The sequence below is a fragment of the Alosa alosa genome, chromosome 1 (genome assembly GCF_017589495.1).
Source record: "Alosa alosa isolate M-15738 ecotype Scorff River chromosome 1, AALO_Geno_1.1, whole genome shotgun sequence".
In the NCBI taxonomy this organism is placed as follows: Eukaryota; Metazoa; Chordata; class Actinopteri; order Clupeiformes; family Clupeidae; genus Alosa; species Alosa alosa.
In genome coordinates this window covers 26,608,655-26,622,710 of record NC_063189.1, presented here as the reverse complement: position 1 = coordinate 26,622,710, position 14,056 = coordinate 26,608,655, and the positions used below count along the sequence as shown (strand labels likewise).

Genomic DNA, 14,056 nt, shown 5'->3' with positions numbered 1-14,056 from the left:
TGAAGAGCATGGCATTAGATTGGTCATGAAACAATTTACACTACAGTTGATGCACGCACACACAGACACACAGACAGACAGACACACACACACACACACACACACAATATGGTATAGACTAAAACATACTCCTCAGACTCCCATACTCGTACGTTAGCTAATTAATCAACCTGACGTAATGGCGCGCACATTGACTGTGACACACAGCATGCATTCGTAGTATCCAGTGTCTCTGTGGAACAGGAGTACACAGTAGAGGAGCAGTGGGCTGCTCTCAAGGGAATGGTAAGGCAGAATGCAGCGGCCCTCTGGCCAAGGCAATCCTCAGACCACACCTGCTCAACTGCCTCTGCACTCCTACACACACACACACACACACACACACACACACACACACACACACACACACACACACATGAACATTTTCCAATGCGCCAAACACACCTTTAGTTGATCCCTTGGTTCACAGACAACACAAATTAAAACTATGTTTTAAAAAAAGTAAAAAGGAAAGGTAATGCCTTCTTTGATCTTACAACAAATTATGAAATAAACAAACACAAGCAGTGATGACAGGGCAGTTGCAACATGATTCCATAGCTATGACATGCAGTCAGCTCCCTGACTGGCTACTGGCTTCTCCCCCTCCCTCTCCCTGTGTGTGTGTGTGTGTGTGTGTGTGTGTGTGTTCTATCTCTCCCCTAACTGTTAGGGAGAGTGACTGGTCTCCCACTTGTGTAGGGGTAAGTGTACTGTACAGTGTGTGTGTGTGTGTGTGTGTGTGAGAAACAGGGTCAAAGTTGTTGAGTAGTCTACAGTCTTTAACACTCTGGTAGAATATATTAGTACACTTAAATTACTGATTTCCCATAATCTGAAAGGCTTAAATAAAGGCAATGGTCCAACCAGCACAAATCCAATCTGTCCATACTTAAAATACAAAAAAAAAAATCTTCAAGCCATTGTTTTCGTTTGTCAATGGATAGTAAGAAGCTGAGAAATTGCATCCAGAAAGACTTTAGGCAGCTCTGTTGGTCATACAGTTTTAAATGTTCTCGTTGGGTAGGAGCATCAGGAACAAAGAAACCCAAACTTAAAAGCCATGTTCCATTAAAATGGCATGGACCATCAAAGTCACACATCCATAGCTGAAATGATAGCTGACACTTAAGCAAATATCTCTTTATACATGTTTTGTTCATCTTTGTTCTCTTAATCTTTTTTTTCTTACTATGTGCAGTGGATTGACTTCCCTAGGGAGGGGTGCACTGGATGGGGACATGAGGTTGCACAGTCTCAAGCCTGGGACAACTGTCTCGGCTGTCTCAGCAGCTCAACGGCGGCTCCACATAGGAAAGGGCCTCGCAAGGAATTCTGGGAAGTCCCACATCCACACAGACACGTCCCCCGGCCACATATAAGGAGGTTTGGTCTGAGACACAGAGGGATTGGGGTACAGGGCTTCTGGGAGGAGACAGCTGACTGCTGACATCATGCCTCTCTGTTGGAAGATGGGTGGGCACCAGTCTTTTATGAGCATGCTATTTCATGAGAGGGGATTCCTCTTCAACCACTTCCTCATATCCTTTTGCCCTCCCGCACCACCCCCCAAATACCAAATGCCCCCCCCCCCCTTTAAGTCTCTGCTGCCTCTCTTTGCCCTTCCCATCTGTTTGCCTGCCCCTCCCCTGTGGTCCTGTGCTACCATCGCGTGATGATGTGGTTCATGTAGTCCTCCGTGGGCAACCGGGCGGCCTCCTCGGCCGGCGGCTCGTCTCCGTGGGGCTGCGGCGGGTCCTCGCTGGGACCCCCGCCGCGCCGCTGGGCGAAGAGCCCCCCGCTCCTCTGCAGGCGCATCTGCCGGCGCTCCAGCTGCCGGCGGTACTGGTAGCGCTGCTGGAACAGGTCCCAGGCGTAGTCGTACAGCTGCATGTCCAGCTCGTTGAGCTCCTCGATGCGCAGGATGGTGTCGTTGTCCAGGTCCACGCCGGCGGCGCGCGTGCTGTTGTACTGGATGAACGGGCGGATGAAGCGCAGGCGGAAGGTGCGCTCGAACAGGTACTGCGTCTTGCGCTGGAACTCGGTCAGGCCGAAGAAGGCCATGTCGCGCAGGTTCTTCTTGGCCGACTCGAGCAGGATCTGGGCGCGCTTCTTCTCGGGCATGAAGGACATGTTGTAGCAGCCCACCAGGCTAAGGTCGGCCAGCATGCGCACCTGACGGTTGTTGGCCAGGTTGTACGGGCAGTCCATGAACTGTTGCAGCGTGCAGCCTGACCAGTCCGTGCCCTCGTAGCAGGCGGGCAGCTCCTCGGGCGTGGGCGTGCGGCCGTCGCACATGTGCAGCGAGGTCTTCCAGGTGGCTCCGCGCTGCACGTGCCGCCACTCGCTCAGGTAGCGCGACACTGGGTCACGCAGCAGCGTGATGTAGTAGTACTTCCTGTGATGGGAGACAGAGAGAGAGACAGAAAGAGACACAGAGAGAGAATTAGTGTTAACAGCGCACTATCAAACCAAGTGATCCCGCTTTATTGTCTGAGCATAATTACAATCCATGAAATAACCAGGTCTCAGCACTGGTGCTTTACATGCAGAGATCAACTAGGGAATTGAAGTTCAAAAGAGAGAAGACGGAGGGGAGGGGTTGACCAGAATAACGCTCTCTACTATTTTGTCAAACATTTCTGTGTGTCTGAGGTCAAGGTGCGAGTAAGGACACTGCAATATGAGCTCACTGGACCTTATTTATTCATCTTTGCTTAAGGTATGAGAGCACGCCCAAGGATACCCAGACACACACAAAATACACACACAAACACACACACACACAGGAACACAGAGTGGTGTTCATCATCGTATGACATGTCCTCATCTCTGAGTCATCTTCTACATGTGACAGAGTCCATGTTCCCCATCTGACCATCTGCATTACACCATATATAGTATCTGCATTACACAGACCACAGACTGTTCAGAGAGACGAGGTGGTAAAGGGGGTGGTAAAGGGGAACAGACAGAATGAGAGAACCACACATATACCGAGAGAGAGAGAGAGAAAGAGTGAGAGATAGAGAGAGAGAAATATTGAGGAAGAAATTCATGTTATAGTTAAACTGATTACGGTATGTTGTATTCTATAATGTCTACTGTATATACTCATATTAGCACTGGTTTTGGCCAGATGGTCTCCAAAACAGTCCGGCTAAAGAAGCCATTGTGAATGAAGAGAGATGGAGCTAGAGACGGAAGGGAGACGGAGAGAGGGGGGGTTGAGGAATCTGAGGCGAGGCCCCTTGGCGGGCGCTGTATGTTATTGTCTATAATGATTACAGACAGCAGAGGGAGGACCAAAGGCAGACCCACTCACACTGAGTCCAGACAAGAGATAAGACATCACACAGAACTGCAGCATGGACAATGAGGCACACCAGACAGCCAGCAAGTAATATGGCCTCTCTATCTATTTTCTCTCTCTTTCTTTCTTTCTTTCTTTCTTTCTTTCTTTCTTTCTTTCTTTCTTTCTCTCTCTATTTCTTTCTCTCTCTCTCTCTGTTTCCTCTCAGTTCAATTCAATAGAGCTTTATTGGCATGACAAAAATACATTTTTGCCAAAGTATTTTTAATTCTACAGGTAGTATTATCCATCTCCAACACTGGGTCCAGGCAGAGCTTGTGCTGAGTGGTGCTTTTCTGCAGGCATGGAGTGCAGTGGAGGGCAGAAATCTAATCAAACAGGACATGATGGATGTGTGTGTGTGTGTGTGTGTGTGTGTGTGTGTGTGTGTGTGTGTGTGTGTGTGTGTGTGTGTGTGTTCACTGGAGCTCAGTCCTCTCAGATCAGAGCTACTGCCCCAACACACTGATGTTGCTTATCTAGACATATCAGCTCTGCTTTAACACACACACACACACACACACACACACACACACACAGATATACACACACAGACACACAAACACACATCTCAACACACCACACACATGAACACACATTCTCATACATGTCCACATCACACACACACACACACACACACACACACACACACACACACACACACAGACGCACAGACACACACACACACAGACGCACAGACACACACACGCACGGGCTGACACACATCCACATCTTTCAGCTGAGGATCTTCAGCAGGATTGGAGATGTGGACCATGAAGCAGTCCTGAACCTCCCCCTCTTCCTTCCCCCCCTCCCCCCTCCCTTTTTACCATCCCCCTCTCTCTCCCTCTCTCTCTTTGGTGCATCTGACTCATTCATAAACAGGATGATTGTATGCATGTATGTGTATAAGTATATATGTATGTATGTGTGTGTGTGTGTGTGTGTGTGTGTGTGTGTGTGTGTGTGTGAAAGAGAGACAGAGAGAGAGAGAGAAAGAGAGAGCTGAAGTAGGCATCATTATCAGTAGTGGCACTGCATTTGAAAGCATGAGAAATTGTCTTCACCATTAAGTCATAAATCCACATAATAGACCTGACAGCAAAGGCAATACGGCAAACATACTGGATCTGCTAAAAAGCCAGAAAGCACACACACACGCACACACACACATGCTCAAGAAAAAACACAGTCAAGCCTGATAAGCCTGCAGCTGTGAAAGTCAGGCAAAAGATGAAGCGTGATGAGTATGCTCTAAGACGTTTTGTAAATGGAGAATATCTTTACATTTTGCCTTTGAAGTAAAACGGAGTCATTGCAGAGGAACACACAAACAAGTGCGGGCAGATAGGAGACACTTCCCTAAACGGCCACTTGATGGCGATATCCATCCAGAGTTACTGACTGTATCTTGTCTGAGCATGCCAGGCAGGGATGTTGTAATTTCCCTGCGGTTTGGATTTCAGACACATATAGAAAATGGAGAGATCAGCATGTTGAACTCAAATGAGTCGATACACAGTGAAATGTCAGAGGATAAAATAGAGGAAGATGAGGGAAGAAAGATACAGAAACAAAACAAAAAGAGCCGAGAGAGAGAGAGAGAGAATGTAGACATAGAGGAAAAGATAGGCATAGACAGAGAGGGAGGGAGAGAAATACAATCCAGTGTGTGTGTGTGTGTGTGTGTGTGTGAGTGTGTGAGTGAGTGTGTGTGTGTGTGAGTGTGTAAGTGAGTGTGTGTGTGTGTGTGAGTGTGTGAGTGAGTGTGTGTGTGTGTGAGTGTAAGTGAGTGAGTGAGTGTGTGTTACTGTTCACCCCATCTATTTCCCTTCCCTTTTCTTTTTCATGTTATTTTACAATTGAATATGATGTACTATTGTCATGCTTTGGCAACACTGTATCTCAACAGTCATGCTAATAAAGCAACATTGAATTGCCTTGAGAGAGATAAAGAGAAAGACAGAGGAGAGAGAGAGAGAGAGAGAGAGAGAGAGAGAGAGAGAGAGAAGAGAAGAGAAGAGAGAGAGTGGGGTAGCAAGAGAGGGAGTTGGGGGGGTGGGTGTTGTGAGAGAGAGGTAGCAGGTCACTGTCCCCAAATGCAGAGGGGAAACTGGAAGTAAATGTGCTGGTGCAAGCATCTTAACCAGAACTGTGCTTGCCTTTTCACACACACACACACACACACACACACTTTCTCACACTTACTCAAACAAATGCACACACACACACACACACAGTTGGAGTGTGTGTAAGTGAGCTGAACATGAACAGCAGTGTGTGGGAGGCAGGCTGCAGTGTGGGGATTCAGCCACTTTGTCTGGCCTGATAACAACCATACAATCCATTACCAAGGTCATTACCTGACTGCCCACACATACATATCAATACAACTCTCTTTCTCTTTCTCGCTTTCTCACCCCTTACACTCCCTCTCTCCATCCCTCCCTCTTTTGTTCTCTGTCTCTTTTTTCCCTTTAGCTTTTACTTCCCTGCTCTCCTCCCTCCCTTATCCCCCCCTTTTGTCTTTCATTCTCCCTTTCTCTGTTTATGCATGGGTAGCGCACCAAAAGCACATTGGTTCAGACATCTGTGTGCCGTATACAGTAGCCATCACGCCTGTTACACAATACCCCTGAGCAGCACGTTATTGCATAAGGCCGCCTCATGCTATTGTTTTGCCCTTTTTTTTTTTTCAAGAAATAGGACACGTACACTTCAGGTGTGACCTGCTTTACCCCATTGCGTCTGACCGAACGTGTGTGTGTGTGTGTGTGTGTGTGTGTGTGTGTGTGTGTGTGTTTGTTTTGTGCATGTGTGTGCGCGGTGATCTATAAATAACAGGGTAATTTCTCAGTCTTCACACTCCCAGCCTCTGCTGGAGGGGTGATTTTTTTTTCCATGTCACAAAAAATAGTCAAGTCAGTTTTATTTGTATAGCACATTTAACATGCACAGAGTGCAACCCAAAGCGCTCCACATATAAGACATTGTCATTGACACATAGACTAACAAAGACAATAGCGGATCGAGCGGGCGAGTCGCCAGCCGCCATCTGACACCAAGACATCCAAGACAGACAACAAACAAATTAATAAATAAAATAAATAAAAAATAAAAATAGAATTAGTCCAATTTCCAACCGGCTGAAAATGTCCAAGTGTTCATAATCGTATCAGGCCTTCAACTGACAACTTGCAATGAGCTTTCATCAAGTTCATAGTAATTGTGTGTGTCTTCCTGCCCGACTGAATGGCTATCCATTGCTAACAGTTCCTGTTTTTATGTACTAATCCTGTTATATCACAGATAGTTGGAAAAGTACTGATAATGCTAGAAATCCTCCTGAAGATGGCCACAGACTGAAGCACCATAACTCAGGCTAAACTAACCATTTCTATAAAGAGATCACTCAGGGCACTTAAGCGATCTCTGTCTTCCATCTCTTCTGTATGACATTAATATCTTTTATTCTGCACAAATGAATTATAGAACACAGGGGGCTTGCTGACCACAGGGCTACAAGTCATGGCTGCCAGCCTAGCATTCAGCTGTGAGCCTCCTCAGATGAGCTTTACTCTAAACAGTCCCACCCTACACTCCAGAAGTGACAGAGTCCATCAAACGATAGTGTTTCTTCTCACGAGTGGACAACAGCATGGTCCGACTGGTGTCCACTGTCATACCTCAGGCTCTGAGGCCTTAGAGAGAAGAACCGTAAAAAAGTGTCTTCCAATTCCATTCCATTTTGCTTTATTAGCATGGCTGCTATACAATTTGGCCAAGCCGGAGATATTTGCGGAGATAAAGTATCTTCATGAGTACACATACACACACACTAGAGTGTGGCTACCCGACCCGAGCCCGACGGGACCTGACGGGTCGGGTTCAGACAAATATTTAGAAATTGTAGTCGGGTTCGGTTCGGGTTCGGACACATGGGGGCGATATGCATTAGAAGCTCTACATTTAAAATAGCTTATTATGTTGGGTAACCAACAGATCTGCTTTACATGATGCAAACGTTTGTTTTTTGAGAATAAAATAAAATGTAAAAAAGACCTAACAGATTTCTTCCTGTGTGCAAGATTTGTTTATTGTTATACTGTTATTGTATATTGTTAACGCATTTCAGGGTGACGTTGGGTGACGTTAAAAAAAATTTCAGGAGATTTTAAGACCAAAGAAAACTAAGCAAATTAAGTCTAGGCCTACTATGTGAAGGCAGTCCTATTTGCGTTGTATAGCCTACTGTGGTAAAGACATAGGCTACCGGTAGGCTATAAGGTCATCTCGTTCAAAGTGAGGAGGATTTTCTCGAGTTCCCCAATTAACGTTGATGCTGCACATGGATCAGTGACAGAGGGACAGTGAGGGAATTCTACTTGCTTGGGCCTCTTGTTAATGTGCGCTGTGTGTGACCTGTGTGTGTGCACGCTCATCTGATTCTGTAGACAAGAATTCCACTTGTTCCGTTTAATGGGCTAAAGAAAAACAGGCTATCCACAAACGTGAATGTTTAATCACTAGCATGGGAATAACTGAGGCATCATCTGGGGGCTCGGTGCGGTTTGCGGACATAAAAATGAAAATGCCTGTGAGTTGTTGTGGTATTATGGTGTTGGAATGCGGGTTTGGTCGGTTCAGGGCAACTCTGGCTAAGTTCGGACAGAAATTTGCGGCCCGAACCGCACTCTAACACACACACACACACACAGGGATTAGACCTCAGAGACGCACTGCAGAGAAAACTAGATTATGAGATGACATGCGTCCAGGCCTGAGAGGTAGTGCAGGATTAGCTGAGTGGCTCAGTAGAGATGAGAGTGGCAGACAAGAGATGTGGATACTGTACGCCATTGATCTCCTCCCTCTCGCTCTATCTACTGACCCCCCCCTCAATCCCCTCAATCTTTCAGTGTGAGGGTGCCTGGGGGTTCCTGTAATGCACTCTGTCCCCTTAGCTGCCCATCAGAATGTCTCCTCAGTCTTGACCTCCAAGCCTCTGTGGGGACCCTCTCTCCCTCCCTCCCTAACTCTCTCCATCCATCCATCTACTTCTCTATCACTCTGCTCTGGGCTACTTTTGTCTGTTTATTCCCCCGTCTCCATCTTTCTGGCGCACACGTCTGTTAGTTGTTTGTGATCTGGATTCCCTTTGTCTCACTTCATATCCCCTACTACCATGTCCAGGTCTCTCCACCTCCTCTTTGTCCTTATCACACACACTCACACACACACACACACACTTTCTCAAGTTGGAGGTCAGAGGGTCAGCACAGTGGAGAGGGAAAGGGAAAGACTCAGGGAAAGACACAGAGAGAGAGAGAGAGAGGGGGGGGGGAGAGAGAAAGAGAGAAAACATCCCTCCATCCAGTCATCCCATGGGGCTCTCAGTGCAGACAGGATACAGGAATGGTATTGATTCTCTCTCTCCTTCAACAGCTGCCTCCCCTCACACTCAGCTGCATGTGTGTGTGTGTGTTTGTGTTTGTCTCACAGCTCTGAGCATTCATTTGTGCATATTTTCTGAAATTAAAAAAAGGAATGTGAGAGAGAGAGAGAGAGAGAGAGAGACAGATACACTCTTTGTGTGTTTACACGTGTGGGTGACTTTTTGTACGTATGTGTGTATGTGGATCTCTTGGAGTGTGTAGCGGTATGTGCAGCTGTCTGGAAAGGCAGAGTCGTGTGTGTGTGTGTGTGTGAGTGTGTGTGCGCGTGTTTGTTAATGTAAGTGTGAGTGCGTATATCTGTCTGAAAACTGTATATGTATGCCTGGCCTTGATAGATTTTCATCCACACTCCAGCAAGGCTGCTCAACTGTACCACGTCCAGACTCCAAAAAAGAAATGCATTATTAAACCATACAAATGGCCCTTACGTACCTCCTCCACTGAGTGGCCGCTCACACACCACACGATCCAGCGCCGCCCTGTCACGACCGATAACGCTTCACACACTGATTCACGCCCCACACAAAAGACCTTGTGGAGCCATTATGAACTGGATTTGACATAGCACCGCCTAGTAATTTAGTTCTCACCGCCACAGACAGAGACATCTGACAAGCATCGCCCGGCTTTTCTTGAGCTAAAAAGAGAGAGGGGGGCTATCTATCGCAATCCATTAGGGTGTTTGATTACAAACAAGCCGCGGCGACAGCGGGCCGGAGATGGAGAGAGTGCAGGCCGGAATGGCGGAATCGGAGTGACTCAATTACGGGCGGCGGTCCTCCTCGTCCCCGAGGGAGTGATGGTGGCTAATCAATTTCAAACCAATGGGAGATTCATTTACATCACAAAAGCTAATTACTGCGGGCTAATCAATCAGCACATCCTAATTAGCCCAGGGCTCTCGGCCGGAGCGGAGCGGGAGAGACGGAGTTAGTGTGTGTGTGTGTGTGGGTGTGTGTTTGTGAATGTGTGTGTGTGTGTTCGGGTCCTGGAGTCACAGCGCAGAGGAGCAGAGCTGCTGTTCTCACACTCACACACTCACACACTCACACACACACACACACACACACACACACATACAAGTCCACGTGACTGACAAAGAAAGAGAGAGACAAAAAGCCATCTTACAACCTAACCTGAAAATTAAATGTATGAGAGCCATTTCAACTTCTCAGTAAATGCTTCAGCATACCTCACATAACCTCATTCAGCTACACATCACTATGGAGGATACACACACACACACACACACACACACACACACACTACACGTGACTGACAAAGAAAGAGAGAGACAAAAAGCCGTCTTACAACCTAACCTGAAAATTAAATGTATGAGAGCCATGTCATGGGACTCAGCAGTCAGCAGGATCATAATCCCAGGCATTCCTGAGATGTGAGCAGATAGGACATGATGTGATGACTGTGTGTGTGTGTGTGTGTGTGTGTGTGTGTGTGTGTGTCCATTTATGTTTATGTACGCTTGTGTGTTTTGTACACTCTCACTGACACCGAAGTCATATTTAAATTATCTTGATAACTTAGTAAAACTCAGACAAAGCCTTGATTCATGTCAGTGAGGAAATGGAGCATGGTGGCATGTAAAGGCACTGTGGTGACTCTGTTCTGAAGTAGCTTGGCCTGGGCTGCACCCAGCAGAGCAGAGAGGTTTTCAACTGATTTTTCGGCAGAGGGCACAACGGGAGGCGGAAGAGCTCGGTGGCGCTCTGACGCCATTAAAAGGATGGCATACGGGGAGAATTCTACCATCCTGCACGATAATATCGCCCAACCCCCCCCCCCCCAACCCCACAGGTGCCTAGACGCGCACACACATACACACTTTTTTTGGAGGTGCAGAGAGATCATTGGGCAGGCCATACTATTCTGAGAAAAGGACACCGAGGGGTAGTCATGAATGAGAACACAAATTACACACACACACACACACAGACACAGAGACACATACAGACATACACAGAGACACATACAACAAACATACAGGTGCATATACAGTACTGTGCACAAAAACACACAACCATATACTGAAACACAGTGTGTGTGCATGTGTGTGACAGGATGGAGAGTGCAGAGAGTGGAGTTCATTATTTAAGTGCTTTCTGTGCAGAGAAGCGCAAACATTCACTATGATGTCTGTCCTGGTGATGGACAGTGGATTGCCTGATTGCGCATATATGAGATGGAAATACAAACACACACACACACACACACACACACAGAGAGCACACATAGGAAAGCATCTCTTCCTCAGCTCATTCATCTCCATTTGTCTGGGCATTACAAGTGTCAGTGTCAGATATCCCAGAATCCATCTGTCTGAGTGGCAGACAACATTAACAAGACAGAAAGAACAAGCGAGAGAGAGACAGAGGGAATGACGGAGAGAGGGAGAATGGGGGGGGGATGGGGCAGGACAGAAATAATAGAAATAATGAAGTGAAAGAGAGAGAGAGTGGAAGAGAGGTGTGAGGCCACCCCTGGCACAGCTCACAGTGCCTGAGTGACAGCACTCCTCCTCTCTAAACAGCACCACAGAAAACAGCCCTCAGCACTCAATTCACCATTCACACCCCCAAAGAGACGAGGCAGAGACGGAGCGTCTGGAACTCTCTCCATCTCCATCACCCTCGATCCCTCTCCCTCTTTCTCTCTTTCTCTCTCTCTCTCTCTCTCTCGCTCCCTCTCCCTCTTTCTCTCTTTCTCTCTCTCTCTCGCTCCCGCTCCCTCTTTCTCTCTTTCTCTCTCTCTCTCGCTCCCTCTCCCTCTTTTTGTTTCACTCCGTCAGTCTATCTCTGCCTCTTAAATCCGCCCCCCCTTCTCTCTCTGTCTCTCTCTCCTTCTCTCTCCCTCTCTCTCTCTCTCTCTCTCTCTCTCTCTCTCTCGCTCTCTCCATCTCTCTCCCTCTTTCTCTCTCTCCTTCTCACTCTCTCCCTCTTTCTCTCTCTCTCTCCCTCACCCTCTTTCTCTCTCCCTCTTTCTCCTTCTCTCTCTCTCCCTCTTTCTCTCTCTCTCTCCCTCTCCCTCTTTCTCTCTCTCTCTTTAGAGAAAAGCATGTGGGCGTCAGCCCTGGCCAAGCCCTGGGGTCCCACCACAGTTGGCATTGGTGGACGTGCGCCTGGTGAAAAAGAGGGCGTTGAGGCCTGGCACAAAGCCGGCTCGTCACGCCGGACGAGAGCCGACACTCAATGGCGGCGCGGCTGAATAGGGGCTCCTTTCAGCGCGGCAACACGCGAGATGCTGTGAGTGAGGGACAGTTCCTGAGTGGCGGGCATTGATCGCTCGCCGGCTCTCAGACGCCCGTGGCGGTGATGGGGGTGGCGGAGGTGGCGACGGGCATTCAACAGGGAGGAGTGGCGGCGGGCATTCACTCAGCCTTCAGGCTGACAAAGTCTGACAAAGGTGGCCACTTACGTGTGCCTGTGTGTGTTTGCGAATCTCTCCAGAATACAGACAGACCCACACTCAGACACAGAGACACACACTCAGACACAGAGACACACACTCAGACACAGAGACACACACGAACACACATAAGTGGCCACCTTTGTCAGACTTTGAAAAAAAAAAAAAAAAACACAAAAAACTGATATCTACAGTATGTGCACAGACAGTCTCCAGCAGCTTGCTAATGAACCTGAGCAGCGCACACACACACACCCACACACAGTACAAAACCCCACACTCCCCCACTCGTGCACACATACACCTACCCATTCGCACACCCACCTACTCACAAACACATTCCACATCTCCTACAGTCCTTCTCTGCTGTTTCTGTCTTCTTCATGTAAACCCATGGCTCGCTGAATAAAACATTATTGACAGTTTGGTGTCCAGAGCTGCTAAATATCCACACACATACACTCAAACACACACACACATACACACACACACACACACACACACACACACATACATATATACACACAACCTCGCATTCTCCCATGCACGGCACACGGATGCATTTTGGGCCACAAGAACAAACCTAAGGAGTAGAGCTTACAATAGCCATTTTTTCAACAATGAAATACAGTATGTATCTCACCAAACCCATATGTCCATAGCTACTCTGGAAATATACTGTAGGTCCTGATTGGCTTTGCACATCCTATTGGCTAAGCCCTTCTATGTTCCCCCACCCCTTCTATGTTCCTCTCCCATTCCTCCTTCTGTAGGCCAAAGTCACAGGCTCCAGCTCTGGACGGTGGTCACAGCAGTGGACAAAGGGCTTAGACGAGCGCTTTATGCAGAGCTGCTGTCCCGACTCTCAGGGCAACCTTTCAGTCAGCTATCGATCAAGCTCTCCACGGATTAGGGAAAAGGGAAGTGCTGAGTTGCACTGAAAGTCTTTACACACACACACACACACACACACACACACACACACACACACACACACACACACACACACACACACACACACACACACATACACCATTCCCTAAACATTACACACACCACACACACACACACCAGAGGACACACATGTATCGGCCAGAGCGACGTGGATCCACTGCTGATGGGGCTCACTGGTGTTGCCTGACCATCCTCTGCAGGCTTCGCCACTTTCAGCAAACCCAGCCTTTTAAAAACCCTCTCACTCCCTCATTTATAACTTATCTCACTCCCTCACTCTCTTATAACTGAGTGAGCCACCCCGAGCAGGGTCTGCATGACAGCAATGCACCTTATACATCTCCTTCATCATCCTTCACACTCTTTTTCTCATTCTTTTCTCTCTCTCTCACTCCCTCGTTTCTCTCTCTCTCTATCCTGTGATGGGTCATTGGTGTGTGTGTGTGTGTGTGTGTGTGTGTGTGTGTGTGTGTGTCGCTGGTTCCTTCATCAGCACAGGGAGACGCTCACAGAGACTTCATTATACACTTAGACAGCAGTGTGACTATCTGCCAGCCAGCACCAAAGACAGCGCTGCCGCCACCACTGCCACAGCAACGCCACACCCCACACCCCACGCCACAGACCCCACGCCACAGACCAGGAAAGCAAATGAGCTCCAGCTAAGGCCTACTGCACCCAACTAAACAGAGGACATGAGGCATTCTCTTTCTGATCACTAGAATTAGCTAAATGATTTTGCCAAGTTATTAAATCAGCTTTGGATCACATAACCCAGATTTGCTCATAGACCGGTCATTTAATTTAAGGCCCAGAGTCTTATCACTCAAAC

The 14,056-nt window shown here is 47.8% G+C and overlaps 1 protein-coding gene across 1 annotated transcript in view; it reads right to left on the bottom strand.

Moving 5' to 3' along the window:
- Positions 1-1,629: 1,629 nt before the first annotated feature.
- hs6st1a (heparan sulfate 6-O-sulfotransferase 1a) overlaps positions 1,630-14,056 on the bottom strand; it is a 109,426-nt gene continuing 96,999 nt past the window's right edge. Inside the window, exon 2 of the mRNA XM_048237820.1 lies at positions 1,630-2,437. Within this exon, the coding sequence (XP_048093777.1) occupies positions 1,702-2,437 (736 nt within the window). The 3' untranslated portion in view covers positions 1,630-1,701. The remainder of the gene's footprint in view (positions 2,438-14,056) is intronic.